Below are 11,812 nucleotides of genomic sequence, written 5' to 3' on the forward strand. Positions count from 1 at the left end.
TGGAAGAGAACAGCCGCTCCCATAGCGATGAAGCAGTGCAGTATACGCTGCACATCAAATGTGTGTAATGGCAAACTAATGTTTTTTACACTGCGACGTGACCTCCCAACCTCTAATGGACTGCTCCGCAGCTCATCAATCATACAAAAACAGAAGTTAAGCACGGCGGCGAACGTCATGAAACATAAAATCTTTTTTCCCATTTTGTGCCTTTGTGAAACCAAAATCTGCAGCTAACAAAAATAAATAAAAAATCCAGTCATTTTCTGTTTTCAATTGAGTTACGTGCTCCCGATCTGAGCAGCAACTTGCCACTTTGCAGTGGAAGACAAACTTAGCAATCCTGTCTGTGTGTGTGTGTGTGTGTGTGTGTGTGTGTGTGTGCTGCACTGCCAAAGGTTCCCCGGAGGAGAGAAGATCTCTGTCAGTTTGTCATCACACACAAGCTGCCAAATTTTATGAAATACCAAATTACTAATTGGCCCGGCGTTAGGTTCCCCGCCTGGAAGTGAGACTGTAATATCTGGGCCTCTATTAGGATCACAGAGAGATCCACACTCAGCCCGTCTCCTGCTGAGCTGGCAAGTCTCTTGTCATTTAACAGCATGGCAGTGACACACGCATGCATACAATATGATAATGAAGGACAAAACATTTCCATCGTATTTCCAGGCCACTTTAAAAGTTCTCGATGTGCAGCGTGGAGGACTTCTTAGTCCAATATTAAAAAGGAGCGCCTTTAATGAATCATTTATATTTTGCACAAATTTGTTACGTGCCTATAGATTTCACTGTCAAAACTATAGCTTGGATCTCGAACATTGGAAACTCATTTTTGAATGTGCTGACTGCAAAATTAAGCTGCACGAATGGAATAAGTCATCATATCGAGTGCTGCACATCAAAAGAGCTCTGCTGTTAAACAGACCTAAACGTACGATACACAGTGAATTGGACTGGACAAGCAGAGATCTCCAGGGCAATGACCATCTACGCAAAGGATTGCACATCGAGATTGAAACCAGATGCCCAGTGACACTAAAAGCAGGGATTCGGAGGGAGGGATGTCATATGTGGAAGATCAGACACTGGAATCTAGTCGGGAAATCGCCTACTCGAGAAAAATAATACTTCAATATGTTAAATCTCAACATAAGATGCTTGAATGGCTGAACAGAGGAAACAGAGGTTTTCATGAGCTTCATCACGCCACCATTTATCGAAACTGTGAGTTCATGTGACACACACACACACACACACACACACACACACACACACACACCGGATGAATCCAAATGAATAGTACCTCTGCACAGTGAAGACTGCTGTTTATTTTTTGTCTAGCAGTGCTATCTTTTTTTCAGGACTCCTAATCAAACACGCCTAAGGCCACGAGATGGATAAACACACACACACACACACACACACACACACACACACACACACACACTTTGGCAACATTTCAACTCTTCTCTCAAGCGGTGCAGGAGGAGAGACTAAAGGCTGGTTGGCAAACCACACTCACACAAACACGTAACACCGAAATTACTAAATAGATACTTTATTGTAAAAAGAGTTGTACCCTTTCACCCAAACGTATGGTTAGCAAATTATGGCAGTTGATGCTGTTGATGTACGGAGGAGCAAAATAACTCTGCTTTCCCCAAAATGTCACATGATCACACATTGCTCATGAATTAAGATACAGTCAGACATGAATTACCAATGAAGAAAGCCACTTTTTTTTTTTTTTTTAAAGACAACGATTATGTAAAACAAAGTTTTGTTTCATCTGTCTGGCTCATGCAAGGGTAAAAATGCTTTTTAATCAATGTGTATATTTTCTTGTTTTCTTTTAGGGTGGGCTACAATCATTCCATGACATGACACACATTAACCTGTGTCTCTCTGTACTCTTTCTTTCCAACGTTTTATTTTTGAGTGTTTGAGTCAATTCCAGTGCAAAACTGTGCAATTTGGTTAGCTAAGGAGCTGTCTTCCCTTTAGAGAGTCATACGTCCCTCAGTGTTGTACTCCATGTTGGGAATATTTCTGTGAGGCTGAGGTCCCACTAGGCATTGATCCCCTTTTTAGAACAGAGTCACAGTTCTTTCAGTTTGCCGTCAATAGTCGAAATCCAGTTAACCAGTGGTTTGCTGGCAGATAAGAGACGGGACGCAGCGTCTCCCTGGCCTGTACTTTAATCACGTCAGCGTTTTTTTTTTTAAGGCTGATTGAAGGTCAAACCCTGTATACCCATCCTTGGCTCGACATTGGGGGGTGATGAGGCCCGTAGCTCAGGCACAAGCTTCAGCATATCCCCTGAGAAGTGTGGGCCAACGCTACACCTGAAGTGGCCGATTGTAGCAGCCCGCCCGTGCAGGACTTCCGCTCTACTTGTGGGTGCCTCCTATACGTTTTGTGAAAGAAATCGGACTTTCTTCCCTGTCAGCAGCCAGCTCTTGAGGTCCTTGATGGAGGGAAGCTTCATTTTGTCTTTATTTTTACTGTAAACATTCAAAAAGATGCCGAAGAGCACCAGAAGGCCGCCCCAGATGTACCTGATGAGGGAAAGACAGAGAGGTTAGACATTTGTAGTTGAGACGCTAATTTCCACAATTGTGAGAAATGTATATTCTCCAGCAGGAAGAGCAGGATCCAACAGAATGCTAATGCTCTGTAGTGGAAGTATTTAACAAGCATTTGGACCTACAAATAGTGTGAGGTGGAAAAATAATTCAGTAGCAAAGTATATGAGTAAAAATGTACTACCTGCTGTAATCTGTTGTTACAAATGTAATGAATTGGCAGAATACAGGACAGCTGTGAATATTAAACGTGACCAGAAAGTGAAGTGGGAATGTTACTTGAGCCACAGCCACTCACTGCTGGTCGCAGATACCGCGACCACCAGTCTGCGAAAAGAATATAAGATGTGTTGTTGTTTTTTTTACAATATATGTCATTGCATTCAAACTACAAGCATTTCCTGTAGCTGATTCACAATAAAAGCCTGCTAGTTTCATAGCTGAAAACCATATATAGGACTTCCCATAAACACAGATGTCAGTCTCCGAGTGAGAAATAAAGTCACAACACTGGTCAGCCAGATGCTGCGTGACTAACTGATGAAGTCATCATTGGTTGGCTGAATGCTGCAACTGCCTGTGTCTGTTTCAAATTAAAAGCCCTAGTTTCAAATTTTAAGGCCTTTAATGTTTCATACATGGTCCAGTCATATACTAGAATTTGACCTAGTCCTGCGCTGTCATATGAAACAGTGGCCTTTGTGTCTAATCCAATGTGTGATTGTGGTAAGTATGTGCAATTGCGTAGATGTGTGTCCCTTAGATAATGCACAAATTACATACTGTACATATATATATATATATATATATATATATATATATATATATATATATATATATATATATATATATATATATATATATATATATATTTAAAAAAAAAAATTTCCCCCACTGCGCTCCAAAATTTTTTCAATAATCTTCACATTTACAGTACTTCTTGAGAAAAAGGTAAGCGTAGAACCCTGTAATGTTTAAATGCTGTAACGTTTTCTATAAGATGTCCCACTTAAAAGATTCCCTGTGGAGTTGTTGACCACCTCCTTTAAGTCAGTCTGTGTTTTGTGCATCACCACACGGGTGACGTGAAGCACAATCCTGTCTCCAGTTTCACACTGGTCCACTGATAACCAGGTAGTGGCAAAGCTGCAGGAGATGCAGCAAAGATAAAAAAATAAAAAAAAAAGAAGAAAAAGAAAGAAGCAAGCAAAGATAGATATAAAAAATTGATTTCAAAATGTTATATGAGAAAGGAAGCATATTCTTAGACCTCAAGGATACACACAGCGTGTTTTAATGAGCAACACAGTGAAACTTTGAGGACAAGAAAATTCCACAGGGCACCTTTAAAAACAAAATATAATAACATTTGTTGTTTTTTTGGATAGTTCAACTAAAGTTCATTTTTGTTAGTTATGATTGGAATGGAAGAATGCTGCTTCACTATCAAATATGCTATACCACCATACAATGTATGGTTATTGATATGTTTGGTGTTCCTTAATTTGGTTAGTATTTGGTGTTTGGTTAAATCTGCTTTTTACTGATAATAACTTTTAGTATACTAATGATGGAGTCTTTTGGTTTAAAAGGTATAAATTGCAGCCATGAATCGGTCAGCGAGTCCAGCACACACCAGCTGGAGGGAAAATGATGTTGACCATGAGGACACACAAAACTTTTTAGAATCAAAATACATACACTCACATGTCTAAAGTCATGATGGAGAAACAGCAGGAGAGATAAGCAGGAAATAAGACTGTTCTGACAGCACAGAGGAGTTCGAGGGCGAGTTCGAGGGTGAACAAAAGAGTGAAGGACAAGAAGGAGAAAGAGCAGTGGAATAGTCGAGATCTGAAAATGGACTGAGGACATAAAAAGCCGGGGTATGGAAGCCAAATCAAGTTTGAGTAGTCAAAGGAGAGGTCAGTGGTCACACTGTATTCTTACTTTAAACTAAGAGGAAACTGTTTAAAGTCAAAAGGTGACAGTACTTACTGAAAAGTGAAAGGTTTTGCGAAGAACATGAAGGAAAGTATGATAGTCATGGCCTTTCTCCCGGTGGTCACTGCAAAGGAATCCAAACATCAGTGGCAGTTTTTTTTTTACTTAAGAAAATATAAGAAATAAAAGATCAATAAATGTGACTTTCCAACCTGAGGGGAAATGTAACAACATATCAGAATTTAAAGACATATTTCCAGTGTTTCGCTGGGAAACTTAATTCTTATCTATATATCTTATCTATATAATTATTTTTCAAATGAATATATTATTAAATACAGTGTATTGGCCGTCACTGGCCTGAATGAAGTCAACATTTTCAAGATATATGACCGATGAAATGCATCATGATTTGCCAAAATACATGTTGGTATTATGAGATGTGCTCTCCGTCTCTTGCCAGTACTTGGAAAACAATTCTGCCAAAGAAACATACGAAGTAGACGCAACGGTACTTGTGGTTTTCTACAGTTTTCTAAATCCCTGCAACGATGGGCTGCAATGCCATGAAACATTGAGATGAACTGAAGGAGCAACCTCAGTGGAAACACACTGACAAGGCAGCTCGAACACATACAAAAAAACCACACAGTCTCACCTTTAGTAAATCCTATATTAAAACACCTTATTTCACTCATTTCAAACTACGTAACCTGGCCACATCTGTCTGAGTTGTGCTGCAATGAGTGCTTCTCTGTGCGCAGCCATCCAGCTAGTGATCCTCTGCCTGTGACATGTTTTGGGGACATCATTAGATTTTTATCTTAAATCATATTTCCTGTATTTTATCGTCATTGTTTGACGTGTTTGTAAAGTGTATCGGCACCAAGTTCCATGGCGATTTTACACTGCAAATAAAACTGAATGGAATTTTCTCTTAATGGAGAAGCAGAGAGAAGAGAGAAACTGTAGGTCTGACCTGTCACTGCAACCAGGGCACCAAAGAGCTTGATTAAAGCCAGCACAAAGGAGATGCCAAAATAACCAGTGAGAGAGAAGAAGAAGGCATAGCCGTAAGTCTTCACAGGATGCTGGAGGGAGGAGAAGATAACAGATAGATTAACAAACTTGAAATTAAAACTTTAGAATTACAGTCCACGAGTTTATCATTATACTACATCAAAAAAGAAAGAAAGAAAAACGAATTGATTTGCATATTAAAAGGAAGATTTAACTCAAGCATTGTTTTTGCAATTTAAAGTTGAACATGCATACATGAAAAAAACACAACAACATTAACCGACAGTGATTTGTACTCATATTGACTTCAGGTTTATTCACCTCTGAGCAGAATGCCACTGCTGGCCCCAGTCCGCCAACACAGAGCAGGCCTGTCAGTATGTACACAAAACCAATGGAATACGAGTACAGTACCTGTCAACACAACACCATACGACCAGTCAGTGACATCAAACCCACAATTATTAAAACCATTACATTTTAAATATGAGAGACAAGAGTCTGGTTTTGATCACACAGTCAAGCAGAAATTCATATTCCGTATTTAGCTCTAATAATGTGTGAACAGATCAAATTGCCATTAAACTAATGCTAATGTATCTAATATTTTTAGTTAGATTTACAGTGTACCATTTCAGAGTTGGAGCCATTATGGAGTTTCATGGCTTTCTCCTGCACGTTTCCAATCGCGGCATCTGCACACAGCGCCAGGGAGATGAGGAGGACACCTGTGTGGCGCACGAACACGCACATACAAACATTTAGGAAACCAACACCAGAGCAGACTGAACGTCTTCGCCGAAAGAGCACGAGTAGACGTTTGAGCTCCTGTAAAAGAAGCTTCCAGCCACACTTCATGAAAACATGCGACATGTCGCTAAATGGATTAATACCCAACAAGAAATAGTGCCTAGAGACTAGTTAGAGCTGTATATCCCCTTTTGATGCAACACCACGCCAACACTTCTGCATTTGCTAAACTGCAGCGTCCGTATTTGAACCTTTGAAAAAACAACAAGGAGGTGGATCTCAAAGAATTTACCTGTCACATTGAAGTTGGGAGCCACTTTGCTGTCAGCTAAGGTGAACCAGATGAGTCCCAGACTCATGCAGAGAGCAGCAGACACATCAGCCACATTATAGCGTTTACCTGGAACACAACACACAGCCATGAATTATTCTGAATGTCTTTTATCAGTAACTCACAAAAAGTCACACACAAAAATAATGATACAACTTCTAGAAACTATACCAGTGAGAAAGCTATAACAAAATATAACGTACTTGTAAGACTTTAAAAACTTTTTTGTAATGTCACAAACCCAGTGAGCCAACTGAGACACGGGGAGAGTATTTTCCCTTAAGCACAGCTTACAAAGAAAGACGACCCGCCTTTAATAAATAGAGGAAGCGGACACTGGACGGAGATAAACACGTAACTAATGAAACTTTTTGCAGGTATTTTGCAAGAGTATTCCTCACAGTTTAAAGTTTCTGAGGTTTTGCATGTAACAATGCAAAAAAACAACAACAAAAAAACACTGCGGAAAAGAAAAAAGTGGGAAAAAGAAAACAACAGGATGAAGGAGTCTTCCAGAAACAGGCTGACGGACGGATGCCTTGAAGGTTGACAAGGGGACGTAGCATCAGGTTGGCTGTGGTCGGCTTTGATTCCTTGACTCGCCTTTGAAGGGTCTCACATCAGATGCAACCCCCCCCCCCCGCCCACACCCCTCCCTCCGTCCATCCCTCCCTCCTCCACAACTTTAGTTCCTCTTTGCATTCTAAGTGAACAAATTCTGTTTTCCACTCGACCCCTTGAGGGACCGAGCTGCTCACATCTATCTATCTAGACTGAGACGCAGGAAGGGAGGGGAGGGAGAAAAAAAAAAAGAAAAAAAAAAAAAGAAAAAAAAAAAAAAGCACAAAACCCGTCTGACGCTCGGGACGCAGAACCTTGAGAAGGCCGGTGTGAGGATGAAAGGACAGACAGAACCAAAAGCAGGGAGAAGCGGTGAGTACTGCCGACCGGGCTCTGACGACCGAAAACAACAGGATACAAAGGATGTTCTGACAGTTGAAAGATGGCCGTCGCTTCAAAGGAAACGTGACTGAAATGAACCCCCTCTAAAGTCCACCTGTTTTGACTAATGATGGTTAAATTGTTTTATGTTCAATAGGAAAATTTAATTTTGATGCAACTTTAGCTTTAGAGTAAAAACGCTATTTTACTTTAGAGATTTCGATCTTTCAGCCAGAGCAAAAAAAAAAACTCAGTTCCTGACACATTTAAGGAACGGTCCTTACATTTTTCACGACACAGATTTCAGCTAAATTTAAATGTGTCGTTTTAGCATATCGAAAAGAGGAAAACTCAACAGAGCAAACTCAGAAATAACAATATTAAAACAACAAAAACCAGACAACTTCAAACCACAGAGCTGACATGTTAATACATGTTAAATCATTTCTCAATGAGAAAGATGGTGAATTACAGAGGGCCTCAAAATGTTGGCTCTCACAGCATACCGTATAAAGAAAGAATATTTTGCGCACAAAAAGGCAAAACCAGCCGCAGAAACTAAACCAAAGTAAATGTTCTGTCGTACAATGTACGGCCTGCATTTACAAATACAGATAAAGCAGCTGACCTTGGATAAACACTCCTCCGATCATGACCGGGATGAGTTTACAGCACTTGAAGATGACCTGTGTGGGGTAGTTCAAGTAGCCCAAAGAGGTATTGGAGAGGCCCATAGTGCCCACTGTTAGAAACGCTATCATCATGTAGGTCTTCCCCGGTATCCTGGAGGAGAGGAAAACGTGAATCAAATGAGGAACAGATTTTAATAAAAAAAAAAAAAAAAATGTAATAAAAAGTTGTTGTCATGTGACTGACTCTTAACAAACGTGGACCAGTGATGAAGCTGGATGTGTAACAGGTGAGCGAAGTGTGTCGTCTGCAGCTGTACCTTCTGCGTTTGTCCTGCGTGAGCTGAAGCTCTACGAGTCCAAACATGGAGTAGAAGCCGAACTGCATCAGAGTGAGGTACCAACCAAAAGGCTTGAATCCTTCCACGGAAAATATCAACTCCTATAAATATACAGAGACAAATCATGCCCTCCTCTTTGTTTGATTTCTTTGTTCACACACAAAAGCATATTTACACACGTTGGAAAAAAAAAAAAGATGTCTTAATGAATTACTTTTATCTACATGTGTGTGCGTTGTTGGGTGTGTGCTCGTTCTTTTGTGTTACCTGCAAGTACCCGTAGATAAGGTAGAAGACGAAGACTCCAGCCACGCAGATGAGGAACTGTGTGGGCGCACTCAGGTTGGTCAGGCTGATGCCCAGCACCCTCAGCTCCTCCACAGACTTTATGTGCGGGGACATCACCTCCGTGGACGAGGGGATGGAGATTGAAATGTGCTTCCGTGAGCTGTTGTAGCTCACCAGGCCATATTTGGCACTCATTGTGTCTGTGGCTGCTGGAACATAACGACATATTTCAGCAATTAGCACACTGATGCTTGATCAGAAGATCTGGTCAGAGAGTGACCACAGACAAGAGTACAGCTGAGTGATATGGACAAACTCAAAATATCAAAATTTTTTTGACCAAATGCCTTGACATCAATATTGCACTGATATTGTACGGATGCCTATTTACTTTGACCAAATATTTACACAATGACATTTTTGATAATCGATATGGAGATAATAACAAAGTAGGTAAAGGCAAATAATAAAAACAGCTCAAACGGTCTGATATGTTCAGAAAATGGCATCAAAGGACTGTAATGGAGTCTTTAAAACCAGGAAAAGAAAATGCTAATGTTATATCACAATATCAGAAATCTGCAGCTGCATTTTAACTCGCTTTTGGTATCAGGCAGTTTCTTGGATTTTATTCTCCACTGCAGATAGTACAAAATCAACACCAAATCACCTTCCACCACCCTGGTTGTTGTCTGTTTTTTGATTGTGACATACTTATACTGGTCTTGTTTTATCTTTTTGTTTTTGCACACCGTGGGACTGCGAGAAACAACATTTCGATTTCTCTGTACGTCTTGCACACGTGGTGAATTGACAATGAAGTCGACTTCTGCGACAGAACGTTCCCCGGACAAAATGTCTTCATAAAGTTTGGACTTTATGTTTCTCCTCAGGACTTCAAAGTCACACAAGCACAACAACTTAGGGTGGGTTTTGGCGGGCAGGACGCGTGAGTTGGTCAGAAGAGCGGCTTCACGTGTGAAAACTCAGCGGGGCCAAAACTTCAGAAAGTCTGAAGAAACGTGGAACTACCTTTGCGGCAACGTGCGCACGGTAACGGAGAGACGGGACACGGACTTCGGTGACTTTAGAGACGCCGGCCATCGTACTGCGGGAGGCTCTGCAGCGTTTTCACGTCACTCGAATAAAACCTCAACGGGGACGATGCCAGAAACCCCGGAAAAGAGGAGGTAGAGTCAAGCTCAGCCGGGACAATCAGCAATACAGTAAATGATTAATATATACAACAAACTATCCAAATATTATTACCCAGCGACAGCATCCTTCTTATGATCCCAACAACACAAACACTCACAGTGGGAGTGACAGTAAAACAGAATCGTGCTGACTAGTGTTGAAAATAGGTGATAATTTGCATAATTATTTGTATAATTGTAAGACTTGATCAGGCTGACAGTAAGCGATCATCGTGTAAACACGTCATGTCCGTCACTGTCTCCGTCACCATGGAAACATAATGAGATGCACAAAACGTGACTTTCCATCCTCCTCTGTTCTTTGTTGTTTTTGTTTTCCTCCTTCACCACAAAGTAGTGAGTTTATGTCGTGGTAGTGTTCAACAAAGCTACGACGTAGTCTCAAAGGTGCAGAAAGGAAAATGTACGAAGAACACAATTAAACATCTGAGCTCTGAAAAAGGTTGTTTGTTGTTGTTGTTGTTGTTGTTTTTTAACTCCAAGACCCAAGCAGTTAATAATATTCACTTAAACATCCGCCCGACTGTAGCTTTGTAGAACATTATAAACCTTAAATAAAAAACCTTAAATAAAAACCTTACGTGAAGTTACTATGCGTGTTTAAAAAAGTATGACAGCCGTTAGCATAGCTACGAAGCAGCCGCTTCCTAACGACCTCATTAAAAGAGATGATTAGACATCACGGATTAACCCTCTAAAGATCAGGACCTAATCCAAACTACCAACGCCATTTTATACCACACGTCCAGCGACACATCTTGAAGCTTCATCAGGCGGACAAGTCAGCAGGCTTGTTACCTTCAACAGCACTTCCGGGTTCTTTACGCCTGCTTGTCCTCTTTCTCAGAGGGAATGCCGGCGACAATCATTCGCCTGGACATGCTGGCTTCATCTTTTGTGCGCTCCAAACCTTTTCATGTTAATAATTTCCAGTGACAGACAAGACAGAAACGCACCGAGAAGCGTAGTCAGCCCTGCTAAAAAAATAAAAAAAAGCTACCTCCGCTTGCTGCAGTGGCAAACACAGCCACCAACTTCCGCTCCGACCTCTGAACTGTGATTCTATTGGTCGGCTGAGTCACGCGGTGGAGCACGTCGATGGTTTCAAATGACGACCCCGGTGAAACACAAATATCGGTCTTCAACATTTAAATGTGTGTTGAGCAGAGGAAGTGAATTAGAAAATCCTTCTGGTTCAAGAAGACACTGCGTAGAAGAGTCCATCTTGAGTTAGTACACGGTGCTTGTGTTATGTCCTGGGCACCATTTTACATTATAAGACAGCTACAAGTTCTGGTTAATCTGGTTCACTGACACAGTTTTCTGTTGTGAAGACCATATAATGGAAAGTCAAATTAAAAAGGACGGCATATTTCACTGGACACACTGGCTGTGGACTAGAAGTATATTATTAAAGGAAAGTGAGCACTAGTTTGTATATATTTACACCTAATTTGGCCTCCATAACTTTTTCTTTGTGCTAGATTCAAAGTTTAAGAAGAAGTGCTCTCTCTTTAAAAGTTTACATTATTGAAAACTGCTTATTCTTTATTTTTCAATGAAGTCCTTGCACAAATTGTAAAGTTTAGATCTTAGATCCCTAGCTGGTGTTATGACTAAACTGAATGAAAGTCTTTGTATTTGACATTAACTCACATAATCTGTGATTGTGCAGTACACATTCAAAAGAGTTTTATTTGTAGTAGATAAAAATGGGTACTGCGTATCAAAGTTTGAGAGCTTCAGCATTAACACCCACTGA

General features: G+C 40.6%; 1 protein-coding gene across 3 annotated transcripts; it reads right to left on the reverse strand.

Annotated features, from left to right (window-relative positions):
- Positions 1-1,545: 1,545 nt before the first annotated feature.
- On the reverse strand, positions 1,546-11,086 carry slc35b3 (solute carrier family 35 member B3). Of its 3 annotated transcripts, none has more exons than XM_069151502.1 (10): positions 10,849-11,086; positions 8,813-9,039; positions 8,525-8,646; positions 8,204-8,358; positions 6,595-6,702; positions 6,183-6,280; positions 5,874-5,966; positions 5,512-5,623; positions 4,587-4,656; positions 1,546-2,561 (listed from the first exon to the last, which is right to left on the reverse strand). In XM_069151502.1, exons 2-10 carry the CDS (start codon positions 9,026-9,028, stop codon positions 2,411-2,413), a joined length of 1,125 nt encoding a protein of 374 aa, XP_069007603.1. In that variant the 5' UTR covers positions 9,029-9,039; positions 10,849-11,086; the 3' UTR covers positions 1,546-2,410. The 3 variants fall into 3 exon arrangements, with proteins under 3 accessions (XP_069007603.1, XP_069007602.1, XP_069007604.1); XM_069151501.1 differs by having other exon boundaries at positions 8,813-9,042; XM_069151503.1 differs by lacking the exon at positions 10,849-11,086 and adding an exon at positions 9,866-10,815 and having other exon boundaries at positions 8,813-9,042.
- Between the last annotated feature and the right edge of the window lie 726 nt (positions 11,087-11,812).

The sequence above is a fragment of the Embiotoca jacksoni genome, unplaced genomic scaffold (genome assembly GCF_022577435.1).
Source record: "Embiotoca jacksoni isolate LCO1_2020_lvr unplaced genomic scaffold, fEmbJac1.0.p SCAF_17, whole genome shotgun sequence".
In the NCBI taxonomy this organism is placed as follows: Eukaryota; Metazoa; Chordata; class Actinopteri; family Embiotocidae; genus Embiotoca; species Embiotoca jacksoni.

Bases quoted from the DNA above. Each gene is read 5' to 3' on its own strand.
- slc35b3 (XM_069151502.1), bottom strand. From the start codon at position 9,028: ATGAGTGCCAAATATGGCCTGGTGAGCTACAACAGCTCACGGAAGCAC. The intron at 6,703-8,203 runs GTCAGCTGCTTT...GTTGTGTTCCAG, and splicing joins CGGAGGAGTGTTTATCCAAG to GTAAACGCTATAATGTGGCT. The intron at 5,624-5,873 runs GTGAATAAACCT...TCCTCCCTCCAG, and splicing joins CAGTGGCATTCTGCTCAGAG to CATCCTGTGAAGACTTACGG.